The 22599-nt window shown below is 36.9% G+C and overlaps 2 protein-coding genes across 4 annotated transcripts; one reads left to right on the top strand and one right to left on the bottom strand.

Moving 5' to 3' along the window:
* Nucleotides 1–2817: 2817 nt before the first annotated feature.
* Nucleotides 2818–7496, bottom strand: BCL7-like (chromatin remodeling complex subunit BCL7B-like protein). The gene is made up of 3 exons (XM_089698849.1): nucleotides 7247–7496; nucleotides 6980–7164; nucleotides 2818–6496 (listed from the first exon to the last, which is right to left on the bottom strand). The coding sequence occupies exons 1-3, from the start codon at nucleotides 7333–7335 to the stop codon at nucleotides 6369–6371; spliced, it is 402 nt and encodes a 133-aa protein (XP_089554975.1). The 5' UTR covers nucleotides 7336–7496; the 3' UTR covers nucleotides 2818–6368.
* A 325-nt stretch (nucleotides 7497–7821) lies between these two features.
* On the top strand, nucleotides 7822–22599 carry Marf (Mitochondrial assembly regulatory factor). Of its 3 annotated transcripts, none has more exons than XM_089698842.1 (16): nucleotides 7823–8039; nucleotides 8552–8858; nucleotides 10444–10570; nucleotides 11498–11660; nucleotides 12036–12266; nucleotides 12634–12741; nucleotides 13035–13185; nucleotides 13433–13596; nucleotides 14473–14625; nucleotides 15386–15593; nucleotides 17575–17654; nucleotides 18124–18276; nucleotides 19152–19319; nucleotides 20388–20584; nucleotides 20898–21106; nucleotides 21754–22599. In XM_089698842.1, exons 2-15 carry the CDS (start codon nucleotides 8657–8659, stop codon nucleotides 21097–21099), a joined length of 2307 nt encoding a protein of 768 aa, XP_089554968.1. In that variant the 5' UTR covers nucleotides 7823–8039; nucleotides 8552–8656; the 3' UTR covers nucleotides 21100–21106; nucleotides 21754–22599. The 3 variants fall into 3 exon arrangements, with proteins under 3 accessions (XP_089554970.1, XP_089554968.1, XP_089554969.1); XM_089698843.1 differs by lacking the exon at nucleotides 7823–8039 and adding an exon at nucleotides 8131–8281; XM_089698844.1 differs by lacking the exons at nucleotides 20388–20584; nucleotides 20898–21106; nucleotides 21754–22599 and adding an exon at nucleotides 19470–20380 and having other exon boundaries at nucleotides 7822–8039.

Here is a 22599-nt window from a genome sequence, read left to right as displayed (position 1 = left end):
ATGCTAACTAACTAAGTCGTTGATAAAATTACGAATATATCTATACTAATATTATAAAGAGGAAAGGTTTGTATGTATGTATGTATGTATGGTTTTCACGCATACACTACTGGACCGATTTTGATGAAATTTGGCACAGATAATCTTTAGACCCTGAGAAAGAACATAGGCTACCTTTTATTGCGAAATATGTACCACGGGCGAAGCCAGGGCGGACCGCTAGTATCTTCTATAGAGAAAATAGAAATAGGTACGTCAATTTTTTATACCATCACCACGATACTTTGTGGAATGAATGACTGCGACTGGAATCTGGTTTTACTTATATGGAATATAAATATCTACTTTACCGGTAATTTCCTTAACTTATTTTATTTATACTTAAACTAGCGACCCGCCCCGGCTTCGCACGAGTGCAATGCTGATACTTAATACACTACAGAAAAACTGTGAACGTTGTATATAAAAACATAGCGGCCCGCTCCGGCTTCGCACGGGTATAAAATAAGTACATATAGCCGGGCGGCCGGCCGGTACCGCCGCAAACGCTACGTCCCGCAATTTTTAAATCTTCGAAAATATTCACTTAAATCATACGGTGTAAAGGGCCATATAGATCTACATATATTATATGAACAATGTATTCAAGGTATTTAATTGGTTAAGGATTAATGCTGTATTGGTTAAAATCGCTTCGAATATTAGCCATTATTTGTCGTAAAAAGTAAATGACAAAAAAAAGTTATTGTGGGTTATCCATAAGAGATAGATATATACCATCACGGACTTTTCTGTAGACCTTTTCAATGTGTATAATACTTAGTACATTATTTTGATAAAACTCGTAGGGTTCAGCCTGCGTTTGCAATGTAAGCGGAAAAAAATGTAATTTTTTACGACATCACATTAGAAACCTCAAAAATAACAGTACTTCTCTACTATTTAATGGATGTTATTATACATATAAACCTTCCTCTTTAATCACGCTATCTATTAAAAAAAACCGCATTAAAATCCATTGCGTAGTTTCAAAGATTTAAGCGTAAGGGCGCTTGTGCACTACAAGGAAATTTACTGTCCGGCATTCCGATTTTTTACGGTCCGGTGTGGCATGAAAAAACCGATGAATTGCTTGTGCACCTGTCCGTCTTTACTCGGATCAGTGCGGTACAGTTCAAGGAAGTTTGGCGGTATAATGCTATCATAAATGATTGTTTTTGCATTTTACAAGAAGCGAGTAAAAAATATAGAAGGTGAAATATTATATTATTTCGTTATAATAAAAAGTAAAGTTCCGTAAGAGATTTAAAATGCGTGTTTCACTTATTTATTTTAATCGGTGACGAGGAGCTAAAGCTATTCCCACTTGAACTTTAACTTACCAACACTTACTTAGATAATAATTATAGGTCAATGCTTGGTCAATGTATATAAAATAACAATACCGACTTCTCAAATCTCATTGCCAACTAAAAGAAAGTAAAACAAGAGCTTGCTTTCAATTGGCATATGCAGTAAAAACAGTAAAATCCAAGCAAGTGGGCATTCGAAAACAATTATACCTACAGCGACTCGTAGACACAAAAACCATCCGGAATAGGGAAAAGTAAAATGTCGGACAGTAAAATTACGTATAGTGCACAAGCTAGTATATAGATTAATGGTGTGCCATACCGGACCGTAAAAAATCGGAATGCCGGACCGTAAAATTCCTTGTAGTGGACAAACGCCCTAAGGGACATAGGGACAGAGAAAGCGACTTTGTTTTATACTATGTAGTGATTAACTTTCCATGAAGTAAGATACACAAAAGAGCAGTATTTTTCAATCTGTAAGAATTTATTACATAGATAAACTTTATCAAAGAATATGTAAGTGATAAATTACTTTGGTTTTAATAATGAAAGTAGGTACTTTATCCAATATTCAAGGTTGTATTCACAGATAGACTACAGCTGGGAACACTGCGGTCCCAAAGCCCAGCAACGCGAGATAGACAAACAATTCCTCCAATTTTATGCAATCGTCGACAAGATATCACAGACAGACGAATGTTTATAGAGGACACGAAAATGTACAAATTTATCGTATAATAGGAAAATTAAATAAAACAAATTTCACTCAAGAACCATCTTATAATCTCAATAATTCTTATCTACAATTCATTGTAGTTTATTCTTGTACAGTAATACCTTGAAATGCTTCTCATTACATCTAACATTTACAGAATCCATAAAATGAATATAATATGAAATTCATGACTTTTGAATACTCAACTTGTGAGGGGTAGGCAACTTAGGTAGGCAATGGTATAGTTAAAAAGGTGTAGATAGGTTACCATCACAACATTCGATCTTCAAACGGCACATTACCGCACACACGATTAGACGTCAAAGTAAGATGGCATGATTCAACTAGCGAAGAGACAACCCCCCTAGACAAGTGGCTTTCTATTAGCGTAAAGTTCAATAGAATAGATTATGAATGTATGAGATTGACGTTTGATTACGACGACAACGACGATTGATTACGTCAATCTCATACATTCATAATCTATTCTATTGAACTTTACGCTAATAGAAAGCCACTTGTCTAGGGGGGCTGACGTAAAATGTGGCTGATTAGCACATTTCAACGTGCCACTCTCCGAGGGCTAAATAAATAACCTATATCTACACCTTTTTCTCATAAAATCATTAGTCATGGTGTTTCAATAAAAAAAAAAAACAATATTATACGAATGTTAAAATGTGTGATTACATTTGTTTTACATTTTCTTTAATCCAGCATATGATTTAATAATGTCTTGTTTATTTTCTATTAATAATTTTGTGTTTATATCTATAATCTTATTATGTATATTAATTATGAACTTCATTGAGAGCCAATTTCATTTTTAATAAACATGTTTGGAAGATAACTTACAATTTTAATTTTTACATGTATTTACAAAAACATTGTTTCTTCAAAGCTATGACTTCCTTATCCATTCATCAGTAGATAAACAAGTTGTTAAGTTAATATAAATCTATGGTATTACTGTACTTAATTCGCAAGTAAAATAAAATACAGCTACGATAAATTATTTACAAACATTCAATTTAATTAAATTATATTTAAAAATCATTTCATATGCGCCTGCGATGAGAAATACATGTCATATAAATAAAATATAATACATACATTTTTTTAGACTGATTTTCCAATACCCAGACTACATATAATAGAATATGTCTTTTATTACTTTGTATTGAATGAATTTTCTGGGCCTTCTTCACAATGACAGCGTTGGGCCATTAGAAACAATTACGATAGTGTAGAGGGCCCAAGAAGCTTATATCTAATACACTGGAGATTTCAGTATGAACATAAACTTGTAACAAGAAACTATGACGTTGAATGACGCCTGTATGTTTTTTATCCCTTTCACACCAAACTAACTACCTAGGTGTGAAAGGGATAAAAAAACATACAGGAAGAAATCTCCAGTGTATTAGATGTAAGCTTCTTGAGAGGGCCTAATGACTATGATCGCTTGTCATTGTAGCTGTTTATTCATAAACGCCGTAATGGCCGCAAACGTCGAAGATCATTAATTGTTGGGCCAACTAAATATCTTTCAATTCTTAAATTGGTAATTGAAAAATCAATTTAAATCTCAAATAATAATAATATATAAATACTTCATTAATCTATGTTTACATACTGTTTCTATTTTACAAGTTCGAGCACAACAATGTTACGAAACATAAAACTTATTACAGTACGATTCAAACTTAATGGCGGTTATGAATTTAGGTGCAGGTGCGATGTTCCGAGCCGCCATTAAGTTTGAATCATACTGTACTTATATTAATGCAAATGCACAATAACTAGAGGAGATTACCTATATTTAAGTTTGTATTATTATTTCACAATATTAAGGTTTTTAACACATACCTATAGTAATAAGGACAGTTAAATTCACGTTCAAGATACATGTGCCTCGAAAAACATATAAAAGATTGTGTGTGTTCAGTATTTTAAGCCTCAGATTTTAATTCGAGACAATAAGAGCGTTACAAAAATTATTTTTTAATATGTAAAGAGACAATTTGGACATGTTTTTTTCTGAGATGCTATCGAAATAATCGCATATATAATCTAAAAACACAATAATAAAAATGTGTATGCATTTCTGCTGAAAATAGAAATATTCTGATGGGTGTTCAATATTTGGCACTACTTTTTTACTGAGGGGTTATCCGTTTAATTATATTGTGATGTATTTTAGCATTTTAATTAAATTCTGAAAAAACTTGATAAAAAGGAATGACAAAGCACTATTCATTTAGTGAGGGGTCGTCTGTTTAATTATATTATGATGTGTTTTAGCATTTTAATGAAATTCTGAAAAATTGTTTCCTTTATCCATAAATTCTTAATTGGAATAAAAAGACACATGCATCCCATAACATCAAAATTAATAAATTATTAAATGCAAAATTATTGTAAAATTTTGGGACAAAACACTCAAATTACTCAAGAGTAATAAAAGATTCTGATAATTATGAATAATCATTGTTCAACATACATAATATGGAGACAAGAATATGGAAGTGTCACAACAACACAATATATTCAAGTTTGATTTTAAACCTCCATAGATAAGACCCTAGTACTTAAAATCTACCATTTACTTGAATAAACTGAGCACTATATGTAATGCAAGAAATTGTGAAAAACTTGAATTATAGGAGAATTTCTTCAATAAAATCATTTTATTGATCTTTTGTTCTTTTTTTTTCTTTCATCTATCTGTCAATCTACAAACAATTGGTTTAAAAAACCTGGTCAAGAGTAAATGCTATCAGAATAAATCTAATACGACAAACATTCAACCATAAAACTTTACATTGCATACATTAATTTTCACAAATCCGTTGAGTTATAACTATCACACATCAAGAAGAAAGCTTAAAATAATCTATTTTGGCTGCTATTATACTTTAATAAATAATTAAATTCCTTTAAAAAGAAACATCTTACAATGTTTTGGCCAGCACTGTATGTATACCTTGACCGCAGTGGTTATACCGCACTCTAGGTATGTGCGGTGAGGCGGGGACCAGGTAAGAAAGAGCACGAGTTAGAAGTTAGAAAGAAACGGAACGGTCGGTACTCTCCCCCACCTCGCCGCGCACACACCTAAAGCATTGTTTCCACTTGAGCATGCTCAGGCGAATGAGCGGCTCATTTGGCCGAGCCGCTCAAGTGGAGACGCCTGAGCTCGGCCAAATGAGCCGCTCATTCGCCTGAGCATGCTCAAGTGGAAACAAGGCTTAAGGCGCGGTACAGCAGTTGCGGTCAAGCTATAATTGTGACTTACTTCCATACTAATAATTGTGACTTTTACTTCCACACATCTTCACCTATGCCTACTTGTGTGTATTTATTTACTCTGGCAGTGTAAATGCAACCATTTCTTAGTCACACAGTGTGCAATAAAATTATTAGCAAAATATAGTCAAATATAGTAAAATAAATACACTGAATTATAATTGTGAATTATATAAAACAATAATAAAATCTGTGAGACATTTTGGCATAATTCATTGGACATCCACTAAAACGTTTTGACAACGTGGACTATTTAGATTATGCATCCAAACATTATGTGAAAAACTCATTTTATCACAAATTACTTATGAAACATTTATATAATATACAGAAAATACATCATTGCACAATTTGTATACTAATTTATGTACTGAATTTTATATTGATTTAAAATGAAATTTATATCATATTATATTACTACTGCAATATTTTACAGAATGTTATCAGAGTCAGAATCACAGTATTGGGTCAATATTATGAATCAAATCCAAATCAGTAATTCATTTCTAATGCCTCCTCTACACTACTTGCCAAGTTCCTCGGCGAAGTACTCGGCCGAAGTTGACTGAAGTCCACATTGCTACACTACATACTTGTTCAACTTCGCGAGGAGCGCATTCGTTCATATTCAGAATGCACTTCGGGTAACTTCGTGCCCTTTACTCGGGCGCAAAAACCGACAACAAACGGATGTAAGCCGAACTGCCTCTCTACATTATTTTATTCGTCTAACCTCGTTCAACTTCGCAAGTAGTGTAGAGGAGACATTAAACTCACAAAAAATCAAATACAAGAGAACACTACACTTACACAATATTTACCTACTATGTCTTGCCTGTAACCAGCTTTGTTATAATCATAAAATACGCCAACTTATATGAAATATCTTAAATAATAAACATTGTACTTTATAGTAACACAACATCCACTCACTTGAATCACTTCAAAATAAATTATCACTGAATCTTCACAGTCTATGTCTTATTTGTTCAGTCCGTTTTTAACCGTTTCGCTGGTGTTGTTGTCCCACTACTCTGCGAATTGGAGTCTTCAGAAAAGTTCATGTGGGATGATGCAAAATCTGTTGGCCCTTGGGAGTCACTCACTGTGGAGAAACCTGGAATGATACAGATATTCTATGAATAAAGTATTATATACCTAGTATAAATTATGAGAATAAGTCTAATCTAATACTGTCTAAACTTATTGAAGTTTTAAACACATTTTTTACTAATTAAGTTGTGAATAACAATATTTTTTAATTATCATATTATAGGGTACTAAAATAATATGGTCTTAATTTGGTTATAATCTTCTCCAACCAAACAAATTGGAAATAAATTTACTAAAAAATAGTAATTCCTCATTACAATAATTATTACTTAGCATATCAATGGCCAATCAAATCTTGATAGTATTTTAAGATAGTCTATTAGAATTTTAGTGGGTCAGGGTATTCCATATCCAAGTTATGTGGAAATGTAGAAAAATCGATTAGGTACTATAGGATATGGTCAAATTTTTACATGCATACAATATTTTTAAAAACATAAAGATGAAACAGTTAAACACTGCATATGTTGTGTTAATTTTAACTCACATGTATTGGAATCCTCAGCCATTCCGAAGTTTGAGTTCGAGGAATCGTGCATCTTTTTTGGCGTCAAAGTGTTTTCTTTATTTTCCCGTTTAGCGGCATGCTTTTTCTTCTGTTCATTCGTCGATATCGGCACCCATTTATATATCTTCATGGTGGTTTCACCAATCGTCACCCATTTTTTCTCCCTGTAAATTGAATGAAAACATGACAAATAAAAATTAAATTTATAATAATTTCAATTTATGAAATGAAGGAAATAAATATTACCAATGGCGAACTTTTTCAACAGCTTGCATGACTCTTTTGATATCATCTTTGACTCTGTTTCTTGTGTCCGCACGCGCTGATCGAGACATTTTGGAAATTTAAGGATGTCGTGGAATTTATAAACCGCTACAATAAATTAGATACCTATATTTTAATTCACTTTCGTAACTTTAATTTAATTATGATAACATACGCGGTTCAACACATTTGCCTAAATCCGCCATTTATTGAATTGACATTCACATTTCACATTTTTACAAAATATCAAATATGTCAACCCGACGCGACCAAAAACAAAATATTTCTATTTTCTATTTTCTAACACGATTTATTTATTAGATTGCTACACGATCGATTTTATTAGTAATAGAAAGCGTAGGTAAAATAAACTATTTTCAGTTCACTGGAATATAAATTAACGGATTGAAATTTAATTTAATTTCCATTTTAAGTGAATAGACTAAATGAGGATATACGGCAAGTCGAAATAGATAATACGAATCTATTGTCTACGGGACTACGGCTGCTAAAATTCTATTGGATTATATCAAGATTATACGCAATAGCAATTGGATAAAATTTTGTAAAAACATGAAATTATTTATTTAAGCCAATCATCGGCTTCGATTTGAAGTATCGTTAACATACTTCTCTAATGTCTACAAAAAGTGTAATCAAAAACCACTCGTTCAAAATCCTATATGAAAAATTTTTCAGGTATTTTTGTACTTCTGCCGAAAAATAAATTTTAACTCTTAAAGTAATCCGTACAAAATGCCATTATAGAAAACAGGTAAGTTGTTTCGTGTTATTACTATGCATTTATGGATTATGACACTGAAAATTTATTAAATCCTGAAATTCAGGGCAGATAAATTTTGACTTAGATCTATCGGCTGTCAGATGTTTTACGTCTAATTGTATATTAAATGAATAAAGTTTATAAATAGTTTTAATAATAAATTAATACATTTCTTCACGCGGCTGGAACTGCAGTGATGTATGTTGTTGGCTATGATGCAACGGGATGATAAGGTGCCTCTTTTTTTAGATGTTACGTTTTATGGCCTAAGTTCCGCTTCAGTCTGCTAATTTGCACATCTTTTCACTGTTTTTTCATACATAAGCTTTATTTGTTTATTTTTATTTATACATTGCAAACATAACCTTAAATTGAAGTTATGGAGTATGCTAGATGAGTACAAAAAAAATATCAAGTGTACCTCTAAATAGCTGCATTTATTTTTATTTTACATCCACTCTATCCACTGTGATGTAGATGTTCACGCTTTTTATTTGTTGCAGTTGTACCTGCATGTTATGTGTTATCTGTAGGAGTGATTTGAATATAACATTGGCTTGTCCACCGTAAGGTACAGCTAACGAAAACCGTGACTATTTCCTTCCCGTATGGCTGCGTATGTTAACCGTACAATATCTATGATGGCTGGCGACGGGCCTCATAACGTCGCTATGAACAATGGAACTATGCGTGTGAATGTCTCCAATGTGGATTCTCCCCTGCAGATATTTGTGAGGGCAAAGAAGAAGATAAATGATATATTTATCGAAATTGATGATTATGTCAAAGATGCAGTCACTTTTATACATGGTGAGTTGAGTAGCACTTCATATTCATTTTGTTTAATAGATTAGAGTACAGAGAAGATTTAGGCATGGATCAATACTCAATGTCCCTGATGTGTGCCATTCATTTTTTCAGCCTATTTTTGTGTATACTGATAGCTTAGAAATGATTTATGAAACTACAAAAAATAGATGCTTATTCTGATATTAATGTTATAAAAAAATTGTATTCTTACAAAAAAAAATACATAAGCAATCTGAACATTGCATTTTAAAATAAACTGTAGTCCACTATAGAACATACAGGACAACTCCACACTAAAAAGCAATATAATTTATTCAATTAATTAGATCCTAAAAAGTACTGAGCTACATATGATATAAATATGTAGTATACAGTAATTTGTTTTAAGGTCAGCTTCAAGTGTGTATTGATTGGTGTGAGTCATATGCAATATTAACATCATGGGATCTGTTATATAATGCTCTGGAGAGAAAAAACTGAATGAAATAATACTTAACCTAATATATAATATGTCAGTCTTATATTGGAATAATAATAAATTAGATTTATAATCACAAATCTCATAAACTTTGAGTTTTTTTAGACTCTATACTAGTTGCGCCCCACGGTTTCACCAGTGTGGCTCCGCTCCTGTTGGTCTTAGCGTGATGAGATATAGCCTATAGCCTTCCTCGATAAATCTAACACCAAAATAATTTTTCAAATCGGACCAGTAGTACCTGCGATTAATATTTGTTTGCCATGGCCTTATAGGCCCATGTTATAGATATAATTTAAACTCAAACTTAAACATTTATTTATTCAACTAGCGGTCCGCCGCGGCTTCGCCCGTGGTACATATTTCGCAATAAAAGGTAGCCTATGTTCTTTCTCAGGGTCTAAAGATTATCTGTGCCAAATTTCATCAAAATCGGTCCAGTAGTTTATGCTTGAAAACCATACATACATACATACATACAAACCTTTCCTCTTTATAATATTAGTATAGATTAGACTTCTTTTAGAAGCACTTTCAAATCATCATTACACTGTAATGCATTGCAATAAAAAATAAATAAATGGATATGGGACTAGTACAATGAATGTATGTTAGACTAGCTTTCTGCCCGCGGCTTCGCCCGCGTTTTCAAGGAAAAACCCGTTCCCGTAGGATTTCCAGGATAAAACCTATCCTATGTCCTTTCTCGGGTATCAAAATATCTCTATACCAAATTTCATGCAAATTGGTTCAGTAGTTAAGACGTGATTGAGTAACAGACAGACAGACAGAGTTACTTTCGCATTTATAATATTAGTATGGATTAAAGAGTTTAAATTATTCCAACTACAGGTTGAATTTTGTTTGATATAAAAAATGTGTTTTCTCTGTGTTAATGGATGATGAATATTGATAATGATATTAATTGTAAAAAATTCATTAATAAAAATTGAATTGAAGAAAGTTAATTACTGATGCACATGTGGAATTTTGTATTGTAATATCTTGTTAATAACAAATAAGGGGTCAGATATTTTATACCAAAACTACTAGATTTATTTTACAATACAATATTTTATTCATATTCATAAATTTTATATTTTCCAGCCGTATCAGGGGACAATGGCATTGCGACACCACAGGACGTTACAAATGTCGAAGCGTACGTTAGCAAAGTGGAGGCAATACGGGAGGTTCTCAAGCGTGATCACATGAAAGTCGCTTTTTTCGGAAGGTATGTGTGGTTTAAAGTGTATTTTTAAACATCTTTAGTTCTATTATTGTTTTAGTTCTTGAACATAAAGGTGTAAGACTGAATAGGCCGTTACATTCACTTTTGTTTTATTTAGAACTGTTGTTATCAGATTACAAATAGCATATGTACTCTACAAGATTTTTAATCTATCTCTGTGACAAATTTCATAACGGACTGATTAGCCACTTTTGTATGATTATGGACATTTATCCATCCTTCCGAGCAATCTCTTGTCTATACTTCTATACTAATATTATAAAGAGGAAAGGTTTGTATGTATGTATGTATGTATGGTTTTCATGCATAAACTACTGAAGCTAGTGTTTAATATAGTAAAAGTATTAAAATTACGAATTTCAAATGTACTTTCTCATTCCCATGATGCCTACCAAAACAAAAAAGACAGGTGTAGTATACAAACGAAAAAGATAAGACGGTATGCTTTATGTTTTGACCGATACAATAATTAGATAACATACTGATAAAGTGTACTGTTTATTTAATGTTGATATCCTGTTAAATAACATCCATTTAGATTGGTATTATAGTACTAAAGTACATACTTTGCACTCGTCGTCGTCGTCGTCAGCCACTGTTGGACATAGGCCTCCCCCAAAGACTTCCAGAAACGGCCGATCACCACTTTGCACTCATAGATTATTAATTGTATTGTACATAATATTTTGGAGAAAGAATGAGACCGCATCAATTTTAATTTATCAGTGCTGTTCACATTTTTCTCTTTATGTGAAAATAAAACAATACAGACATAGAATCATCAGCGGAATTATAAAAAAAATTATAATGCATCTGCCTTATATACCCTATCCACATGTTGCCTTTATTGAAGTCCATACATAATTATTATTAAAATAATCACTAACATTCTATCAACCTGTATTTCAGGACCAGCAACGGTAAGAGCACAGTAATAAACGCCATGCTGCATGACAAAATCTTGCCGAGCGGTATTGGGCACACAACCAACTGCTTCCTGCAAGTGGAAGGGTCGGATACTGATGAGGCGTTCATGAAGACTGAGGGATCGGAGGAGAAGCTTAATGTGGAGGTAGATTTTATTTGTTTATGTTAATGTATTTAGAATTCCTTTCTAATCACATTTTTTTTTTATATCTATGTGGATGCTTTCTTTGAAATCAATGTAGTAAACGTTTTATGTGAGGCAAATCTTACGATTACGACATTACTGTCATCAAAGTATTGTTTAAAGGGTAATTTAAATTTTAAATGTATGTTAAATATTGGTAAATGATCAAATTTTTATGCTTACACTGCTTTTAGACTAGATCTTTAGGTGAAATAAGCGTAAGGTAAAAAATTCCCGCCACTTCTTTTATCCTAGCAATGCTTTATACAGCTAAAATATGCAAAATATTTTTATATATATTTTTTTATAATAATGTCAAAAATACAACTATTCCAGTCTGTCAGTCAGCTCGGGCATGCTCTCTGCACCACTCGTCTCAAAGAGTCCTCTCTCGTACACGTGTTCTGGCCCCGGGAACTATGCGCCCTGCTCCGGGACGACGTGGTGCTCGTGGACAGCCCCGGGGTCGATGTGACCCCGAACCTCGATGAGTGGATTGATAAGTACTGCCTGGACGCGGATGTGTTTGTGCTCGTCGCGAACGCGGAGTCCACGCTTATGGTTACCGTGAGTATTAAAAGAGTGTATTTTTTTATTGATTTTTTTTAAATACATTTTTTAAGAAAAAAAATGGCTATGGTTGTACTCATGTATGTTATTTTGTCTGATTTAGGGCCGATTTTTCAATGCTTGGATAAAACTTATTCGTCGAATAATGTATAAAACCACCATTTTAAAAACTTATTCTAATTGCCCGTATTGGACAGTTTACGTGACATTTTAATATTATCGTGTAATACTTTTATTGGACGGATAAGTTTTATCGAAGCATTGAAAAATCGGCCCTTAAATCATTATTTATGCTATATGAATAAATATTGAAAGATGAATCTATATAAACTTAGGATTTTATCATATACAAAATGTATTACAGGAAAAGAACTTCTTTCACAAAGTATCAACGAAGATATCACAACCGAACATTTTTATACTGAACAATCGATGGGACGCCTCCGCCTCAGAACCCGAATATTTAGATCAGGTAAATAATTTTACCAGTTGTATTTAATGTACCTTCACTTACAAAAAACGAAACAAATTTTTTTTATCAAGACTTTTTTGTTCCTTATACAGTTATCAATAGGGTTCGAATGTAATGTTACACGTTCATGTTATATTTTAAAAAATAATTATCATTTACAAAAAAATATATATTAAAAAATATTAAAAAAAATTTTCATTCCGCAGGTTCCCGAATCAATTGTTGAATAAATATTATATTAATGTAGAAATATTTATTTATAATTTTTTTTTTATTAAATTCTCATTCCTTAGGTCCGCAGCCAGCACGCGAACCGCTGCGTCGACTTCCTGTCTCGCGAGTTACGCGTGTGCACGCCCAAAGAGGCTGAGGAGCGCATCTTCTTCATCTCGGCTAAGGAGGCGCTGCTCACGCGCATGCGCGAACGGGAGAAACCCGTTTCGTGTGAGTGGAGAGATAATTTAGTTGGATATGTGTGTGTTAGTGTTTGTTTGGTGAAGTTTGAGTGTGAGTGTAATGTAAAAAATTTTGTCTACCCTCATTTTGTTAAAAATATTTTTTTTAAGGAATCTACATTTTTGAATTGTAAACTGATTACAGTTTGTGAACTTCATTTTCAACTTTTATTCAATGATTAATCATCATATTATGGGCATAATAGTCGCTTTAAGTTTTTTTCTGTCACCTACAGCGCCTATCCTCGCGGACGGGCACCAAGTTCGCTACTTCGAGTTCGTCGACTTCGAGCGCAAGTTCGAAGAGTGCATCAGCCAGAGCGCCGTGCGCACCAAGTTCGCGCAGCACTCGCGCCGCGGCCGGAACATCGCCGGTGACGTCATGGCGGCGCTCGACCACGTGAGTGGGTGTAGTGTACACGTGACGTGGTACAGTACGAGCGCACCAAGTTCGCGCAGCACTCGCGCCGCGGCCGGAACATCGCCGGTGACGTCATGGCGGCGCTCGACCACGTGAGTGGGTGTAGTGTACACGTGACGTGGTACAGTACGAGCGCACCAAGTTCGCGCAGCACTCGCGCCGCGGCCGGAACATCGCCGGTGACGTCATGGCGGCGCTCGACCACGTGAGTGGGTGTAGTGTACACGTGACGTGGTACAGTACGAGCGCACCAAGTTCGCGCAGCACTCGCGCCGCGGCCGGAACATCGCCGGTGACGTCATGGCGGCGCTCGACCACGTGAGTGGGTGTAGTGTACACGTGACGTGGTACAGTACGAGCGCACCAAGTTCGCGCAGCACTCGCGCCGCGGCCGGAACATCGCCGGTGACGTCATGGCGGCGCTCGACCACGTGAGTGGGTGTAGTGTACACGTGACGTGGTACAGTACGAGCGCACCAAGTTCGCGCAGCACTCGCGCCGCGGCCGGAACATCGCCGGTGACGTCATGGCGGCGCTCGACCACGTGAGTGGGTGTAGTGTACACGTGACGTGGTACAGTACGAGCGCACCAAGTTCGCGTAGTACTCGACTTTGAACTTTACTGCAAGGGAATAGGGTGCGAATTTCAACGAAGGTTTTATACGACACCGCTCAGTCATTTTATGATCTTTTAATACCAGTTTTCACGTTGTCATTTAATACTGTCACAGAGTAAAAATAATTATTGAATCAATTTTTTGCGTCATTTTGCCTATGATAGTACTAGTATTATCCGTGATTCCCATTTCTTATTTGCCAAAACTAATTAATACAGCAAATTCAACTCAATTACAGATATACAATACAGCGTGTGACATGAAAGCGTCAAAAGTGGAAAAACAGAGGATATTACAAGAACAACTCTCGTCCATAGAGGAGCAGCTCACTTCCATCACGCGACAGATGAAGGATAAAATTGGGAGGATGGTGGAGAGTGTTGAACATAAGGTAAGATGGTTTTTGGAATTTAAAAAAAAATTGTTCTGTTTTTTTTGACTAGACGACCCTGCAGAGCAAGAAAATAATATATAAATCGATAAGTAAAGCCGTTATTTAAAAAAGGCAACAAACATGACCAAACGCAAATAACTATCGAAATCTATCGATCTATCGAAATCTATCGAACTATCGCAAATAACTATGGTATCCATTCTATCAAAAATCTTTGAAAAGTGTATGCATAAAAGATTGGTTACAGTTTGCAATCAATTCAATATTATTGTTAAGAATTAGTATGCGTTTCAGAAAAATAAATCAACCACTTTGGCTTTATACTCCCTGATGGATAAAGTTTTAGGTAGCATAAATCAAAACAAACTAACTACAGATCTTTTTCTTTGATCTTTCCAAAGCGTTTGACTTCGTGTCACACTTTAAACTATTAAAAAAATTGAGGGCAAACGCTACAAACGCTACACATTTTATCTTCAAAATAGGCAGCAGTGTGTAGTAGTTTCTAAAGACGATGAAATAACGCATTACTTTTCTGACTTCGAAATAATAAAATATGGTGTACCGCAAGGCAGTGTCCTTGGTCCCATTCTTTTTGTATTATACAGCCTGAAAATCAGCGCTGTTTTTGTGCAGCACTTTGCTGAGGCCGTTTGCCTAATTTTAAGAGAAATTTTGTTATGTTTTTGGCTGTGGTTTTTGGCAATAAGTTTATTTTCTTTCTTTCTTCTTTCTTTAACTCGATCGTGTTGCCCAGGTATCACTCACGCTGAGCCAAGAGATCCGCCGTCTCTCGGCACTGGTGGACGAGTACGGCGAGCCGTTCCGTACAGAGCGGGCCGCGCTCGAGCAGTACAAGCGCGCTCTGCACCGCCACGTGGAGGCGGGGCTCGGCTCGCGGCTCAAGAAGCGGCTCTCATCCGACATCGGCCACGAGATGGACGAGGCGCAGAAGGAGATGGCGGGTGAGTAGTGCGGGTGTATGCGGGTACATGCGGGTACGGTGCAGTACAAACAAAAAAAATATTTATTGTGCAGCACAGAGAAAAGTACAAATAAGGATACAGAATATATAAGTAATAAAAGAGCACAACAGGCGGTCTTATCGCTCAGACAGCGATCTCTTCCAGACAACCTGGTGGACGAGGAGACGCAGTGCATGAGTAATAAAAAAACAGGGCAAGGTGCACTTAAAATATGTACCCGCATATAATCTGCATAACAAGCTGGCCATTCCTTCTACGCTATATAGAGCGTTTTATATACACCACACCCGCATATAATCTGCATAACAAGCTGGCCACTTTCTTCTACGCCATAAAGAGCGTTTTATTTACACCGTACCCGCATACACCTGCATATAATCAAGCATATACCTGCATGTACGGGCACAAGAGAGAGATGGCTGACTAGTTCTGCTAGTTATATGCGGGTACGGTGTGAAGAAATCGCTATAGATGGCGTAGATGCGGGTACAGTGTAACAGATGTTTAACTCTGATCTTGTCAGCACGAATTGTGCTAGTATTTGGAATGTGAGTGAAAATAGTGTGCTACGCCGTTACTACAATATAATAAATAGATTTGAAATGTCAATAAAACAGCATAAGAGCGAGCGCGCACGAGCAACTTAGTTGCCCGGCAACTATTTTGTCTCTGTCGCTGTCTTCTCGCAAAGTTTTGAACGATGCGCTCACGAAAGCGACAGCAACGCAACTTTTTCTTTACAATTTTCTGCATTTATCAACATGGATTTCGAAGAAACGGTTGTGGTCTGTGCTCTTGTCCCGCATAGTTCCCATTCCCTTGGGATTTCCGGGATAAAACCTATCCTATGTGTTAATCCAAGTTACCCCCTATATGTGTGCTAAATTTCATTGTAATCGGTTCAGTAGTTTATGCGTGAAAACTGAAAACCATACATACCTACAAACCTTTCCTCTTTATAATATTAGTTTAAATATGTAATCGTAATTGTAAAAAGTAAAGTAGTTTTTATTTAATACTTTTTAGTGTATTTTTCAACACGAATCAAACGAGCTCAACCTCGATAAAGTTGAGTCAATATATTACTAAGTTCCTATGGCCACCTTCCGGTTCCATCATCAAATCAGCTCTATCTCATAATAATGTTTCATCGCTATCCAATTTACATGCGTATACAAAATTTCAGCTCAATCGGTTTCCTGGAAATGAATCAAAGTTACTTGCTACATTTCAATTAAGTCATCGAGACCAGATAAAAATGCTCATAAAATAAAAACTACTGGGCTTATCCGAATAAAATTTATGGGACCAATTCCACACCATTCCGCATCAAAAAAAAATGTAATCGTATACTAGAGTACACACGTAAGAAGTGAAACTTCTTTATGACCTTAAAAATGTCACGAGTATGGCGTAACGCAAAAATGTCACGCGTACGGCGTAACGCAAAAATGTCACGCGTACGGCGTAACGCAAAAATGTTACACTAAATAAAGAATCACGTAAACCGGTTCAGAAACCTCGGAGTAATCGGTGTACATACATAAAAAAAATATACCGGCCGAATTGATAACCTCCTCCTTTTTTTTGAAGTCGGTTAAAAACTACTGTGTACGAGAATAAACATTTGACATAAAATTGTTATTGACATAAAATACGTACTATCGCTACGCCGGTTACGCGGCAACTGGCCGGCGGCCGCCGACAGGCAACATTTTTGTCGCCGTGCGCGCACTTGCATTGAAACCAATAGATAGGGCGACAGTTGCGTCGCGGGCTTGTCTCCGAACCCGCGGACAAAAAAGTCTCCCGGGAGTTGCGTCGCTACGTGCGCGCACTTTCATACTAGCCCATGGGTGGAGAGACAAAATAGTTGCGGAGACAAAGTTGCTCGTGCGCGCTCGCTCTAAATACTATCGAAGAATCGACATAATTAATTAACAATTGCCTTATTTTTCAGATCGCATGTACAACATCCTTCCCATACACAAGAGAGCGGCCGCCGCGAGCGTCATAGTACCACATCAACAACCTTTCGAGGTAATACTTCATTCATGATTTAACTTTTGTTTAAGTCCTTTTGTTTTGTATGTTTGTGTCTTTTAAAAAATACGTTTAAAAATCGTAACGTATTAAATGTAACGTAATAAATTAAAGAACGTAACAAATTAAATGTCTATAGAATATTTCGATTCAAAAGCTATGCCCATTGAGCATCAACATACATACATTTTAATGGATAAATATTGTGACTTGAGTTTGTCTAGGTAATTTTTTGACGTGATAACGTTTTTAAAATCGTTTTAGTCGGGTGACATGTTCAGAAACTTGTGTCACACCAAAACCTCACGAGCGCGATCGCAGGTATAACGAGAGAGAGACGGACCGATCTCCCGTCTCATCTCGAGCGCTGCCACTAATAAGACGTTATCACGTAAACATCTCGATCGTAAACCGACTTTACAGACAACCAATTTTTTTTTTACAAATTTTTTGCACGTTTTCGCAGGTGTTATACCGTCTGAACTGCGACAACCTGTGCGCCGACTTCCAGGAGGACCTCAGCTTTCGCTTCTCGTACGGTATCACGGCGCTTATACAGCGCTTCCAGGGGAAGAATACGAATAAGATCGCGCTTAAGAACCCCCCGCAGTATACACCGGTATGTGTGTGTAGATTTGAATGGGTTAGGACCAAGAAGCTTATATCTACACACTGGAGATTGCAATATGAACATTAACTTGTAACAAGAGCCAAGTTAGGTGTGAAAGGGATAAAAAAACATACAGGCGTCATTCAACGTCATATTTTCTTGTTACAAGTTAATGGTCATAGTGCAATCTCCATTGTATTAGATATAAGCTTCTTGGTTAGGACAAATCTTATTTAGGAAAATGTTATTTTATATGGCAATGTTTATATTGTCTGTATTTTAAATTTATTAGTCTGTATTAGTTTGAAGTATGTTTTGTTCATTCGTTCCTATGTTCACTCGCTCGCTCTCTTACTCTGTAGGTACTGTGTGACGGTGTATCATGTAATGTAACTAAGTTCTAAAGAAAAATTAAAAAGTTCGAAATCTTCGTTTTATTTTTAAAACAACATCATAGTAAATTTTTGGTTCAGAAAATCTGTCGGCACGCTAGATTTTAAATTTTTTGAAGAACAAAAAATGTCAATGTTAAGTATAATTTTTCTTAAGTCAAACAAAAACGCTATGTTTGGCAATGCAACCCCATTTCGAATCATGTAAAGAACATTTTGACTAGATTTGAATAAAAAAAAAATGTTCGAAAAAATACTGTTTTTGACGTGACAACGTCTCATAATTCGATAAAGCTGGTTGCACGCACGAAAAAACATGACTCATGCGGCGTTACCTCGCTCTGAGGCGTTCCAAGTAAGGCTTGAAGTGCGAGCGAGAGCGCAGAACGAGCGACAAAAAAGCACAATCGGACGTTGTCACGTTCAACTATCGTCAGTAAACCGACTTTACAGACAACCTATTTTTTTAATGAAAACAATGTTTGTCCCCAGATCCCACCAACCATAGGCCCGGCACCAGTGACAGAAGTGTCCCGCGTGGGCAACAACGGTGCGATAATGGGCCCACTGAGCGCGGAGGAGTGGGGCATGGTGTCCAAGTTCGCGTTGTCTGCGCTCACCTCGCAGGGCACTATGGGCGGCCTGCTGCTGTCCGGATTGGTGAGAAAATATTGTTGAAGTGAAACTTCTTTATCGGGGTTGGCTGTGGGCTGTGTGACGGTCGGCTGGCGCGTGGTGGTGGCCACGGGGATCGTGTACGGCGCGCTGTACGCGTACAGACATAACTAACAGTGTACACACACATTTCAGCTGCTAAAGACGGTCGGCTGGCGCGTGGTGGTGGCCACGGGGATCGTGTACGGCGCGCTGTACGCGTACAGACATAACTAACAGTGTACACACACATTTCAGCTGCTAAAGACGGTCGGCTGGCGCGTGGTGGTGGCCACGGGGATCGTGTACGGCGCGCTGTACGCGTACAGACATAACTAACAGTGTACACACACATTTCAGCTGCTAAAGACGGTCGGCTGGCGCGTGGTGGTGGCCACGGGGATCGTGTACGGCGCGCTGTACGCGTACAGACATAACTAACAGTGTACACACACATTTCAGCTGCTAAAGACGGTCGGCTGGCGCGTGGTGGTGGCCACGGGGATCGTGTACGGCGCGCTGTACGCGTACAGACATAACTAACAGTGTACACACACATTTCAGCTGCTAAAGACGGTCGGCTGGCGCGTGGTGGTGGCCACGGGGATCGTGTACGGCGCGCTGTACGCGTACAGACATAACTAACAGTGTACACACACATTTCAGCTGCTAAAGACGGTCGGCTGGCGCGTGGTGGTGGCCACGGGGATCGTGTACGGCGCGCTGTACGCGTACAGACATAACTAACAGTGTACACACACATTTCAGCTGCTAAAGACGGTCGGCTGGCGCGTGGTGGTGGCCACGGGGATCGTGTACGGCGCGCTGTACGCGTACAGACATAACTAACAGTGTACACACACATTTCAGCTGCTAAAGACGGTCGGCTGGCGCGTGGTGGTGGCCACGGGGATCGTGTACGGCGCGCTGTACGCGTACAGACATAACTAACAGTGTACACACACATTTCAGCTGCTAAAGACGGTCGGCTGGCGCGTGGTGGTGGCCACGGGGATCGTGTACGGCGCGCTGTACGCGTACAGACATAACTAACAGTGTACACACACATTTCAGCTGCTAAAGACGGTCGGCTGGCGCGTGGTGGTGGCCACGGGGATCGTGTACGGCGCGCTGTACGCGTACGAGCGGCTCACGTGGACGGCGCACGCGCAGGAGAGAGTGTTCAAGCGGCAGTACGTCGCGCACGCGGGCAAGAAGCTACGGCTGATTGTGGACTTAACCTCGGCTAATTGTAGCCACCAGGTGCAACAGTGAGTGTGTTTTTTTTAATTTGATGGTTGCGGATTGTGTGTGATTAATGATATAACTTGAAATATTATGCTCCGTTTTTTTTCTTCTAAATATAAGATACTTAAGAAATATCGAATTGTCCGTTAAAATCCATTCGAGTCAAATGTTTGTACTTTCTTCCACACTTCCATCCATTATTTTCATCTACAAATAACACAATTTCGAGATTTATAGATTTCACTAGACTGCCACAGTTCTTGTCCTGAGCACTTTTTAACGACAATAATATTTTGTATCATAATATTTCCTAAAATATTTTCACTCATTTTCCAGGGAGCTATCCACGATGTTCGCCCGTTTATGCCGTCTCATAGACGAAGCCACAACCGAAATGGACTCGGAATTGATGGAAGTACGAGAAGCTATCAAGATGTTAGATGACGCTTCTACATCGGCTAAGAAATTGCGTAATAAGGCGAATTACTTGTGCCACGAGTTGGAGCTGTTTGATGACGCGTTCTTGAAACCTAACTAGGTTATGGGTGAGTATCCTAGCTTGAGTAGGTTATAGGTTACAGCTTGAATAGGTTATGGGTACTAGGTTATGACCAAGTATCTATATTTTGTGTAAATAAGTTATGGGCGAGTATCTTAACCTGAGTAGGTTATGGGTATAATAACTACTTAAGGTTATGGGTGAGTATCTTTGCCTTAATAAGTTATGGGTAGCATAACTTACGTAGGTTATGGGCGGTATCATTGCCTCAATAGGTTATGGGTAGCATAACTTACGTAGGCTATGGGCGGTATCATTGCCTCAATAGGTTATGGGTAGCATAACTTACGTAGGCTATGGGCGGTATCATTGCCTCAATAGGTTATGGGTAGCATAACTTACGTAGGCTATGGGCGGTATCATTGCCTAACTAGGTTATTGGCGAGTATTTTTTTTTGTCTAATAGGTTACAAGTATCTTAACCTGAATAGGTTACGGATGAGTATATTGCTTGAATAGGTTATCGGTATCATAACTTACGTAGGTTATGGGCGAGTATCGTAACCTGAGTAGGTTACGAGTGAGTATCTTTGCTCAAATAGGTTATAAGTAGTAATTTGGTTATAAATTTTAAAATAATTGCCTGGTTGCCTACATAAGTAAAATAAGTAATTTTAAAATAATCTATTTCAGTTGAAATTCAAGGATGCAAGTGAAACAAGGCATTTCACTGTACATCGAGCACTGGTATGCCGAGCGTCGCCACGGGGTTTAGTAGTATCATTGGTGTCCTGTTTGTCTGTCTGTTTGGTTACGCGAAAATGGCCGGAACATTCGTTATGATTATAGCTTGTTATTAGCGATGCGGTAGAACATTCTGGAATTTTTGTTTTCAATTTTTTTACAGTAAAAGAGGTTTCATAACAAATCTGTATTCATAAAGTGTTTCTGTCATTAGGGATATTTAAATAACGTGAATTGTTAAATTCGTCGAGAATAATTAAAAAAATATATTTAGGTTACACTTGAGAGAAACCTCGGGCTATAACTAGTTTAGAAAATAAAACGTATGTTTATTTCTAAGGCTAAGCGAATTGAGTATGATCCGTCATTATGTAAACAAAAATGAAGAAAGATATCTGTTTATACCGGGGTATTAAAGCTCTTAAATTCATTAGAACCATGACGAATGTTACTGCTATTTTCGAAGTGTTGCCATATATAAGGAAAGACACGTATTCAAAAAGCTTTTTCTTTTCAATATTGACTTTTCAAGCGCTTTTGAATTTTAAATTTAATGAAATTGTTTTTATCTTGACATACATTGATATTAAACGTATTATGATATTTTAAATTTCACTGTGATAATTAAATTTTCATGTTAAATAAAATAATACGATTACCGTTACCTTTGATGAACTTTAGAAATTTCTGGAAAAATGTGTTCTAGAATTCAGAACAAAATATAAATTTTTAAAATTGATTGTTCGATTGTTGGATTGTATTTATGAGATTATTGTAGTGGCGGGAAGGATAAAA

Source organism: Colias philodice, chromosome 9 (assembly GCF_061535455.1).
Source record: "Colias philodice isolate Cphi_HAF_F1 chromosome 9, ilColPhil1 Martin Lab GWU primary, whole genome shotgun sequence".
In the NCBI taxonomy this organism is placed as follows: Eukaryota; Metazoa; Arthropoda; class Insecta; order Lepidoptera; family Pieridae; genus Colias; species Colias philodice.
Note: the sequence above shows the minus strand (reverse complement) of the source record. Positions and strands in the feature narration are given on the sequence as shown.

Coding starts and splice junctions, on each gene's coding strand:
- Marf (XM_089698842.1), top strand. CDS start 8,657: ATGGCTGCGTATGTTAACCGTACAATATCTATGATGGCTGGCGACGGG. Junction 8,859..10,443: donor TGCAGTCACTTTTATACATG/GTGAGTTGAGTA, acceptor TATATTTTCCAG/CCGTATCAGGGGACAATGGC. Junction 11,661..12,035: donor AGGAGAAGCTTAATGTGGAG/GTAGATTTTATT, acceptor CAACTATTCCAG/TCTGTCAGTCAGCTCGGGCA.
- BCL7-like (XM_089698849.1), bottom strand. CDS start 7,335: ATGTCTCGATCAGCGCGTGCGGACACAAGAAACAGAGTCAAAGATGAT. Junction 7,165..7,246: donor GTTGAAAAAGTTCGCCATTG/GTAATATTTATT, acceptor TTCAATTTACAG/GGAGAAAAAATGGGTGACGA. Junction 6,497..6,979: donor GGCTGAGGATTCCAATACAT/GTGAGTTAAAAT, acceptor GTATCATTCCAG/GTTTCTCCACAGTGAGTGAC.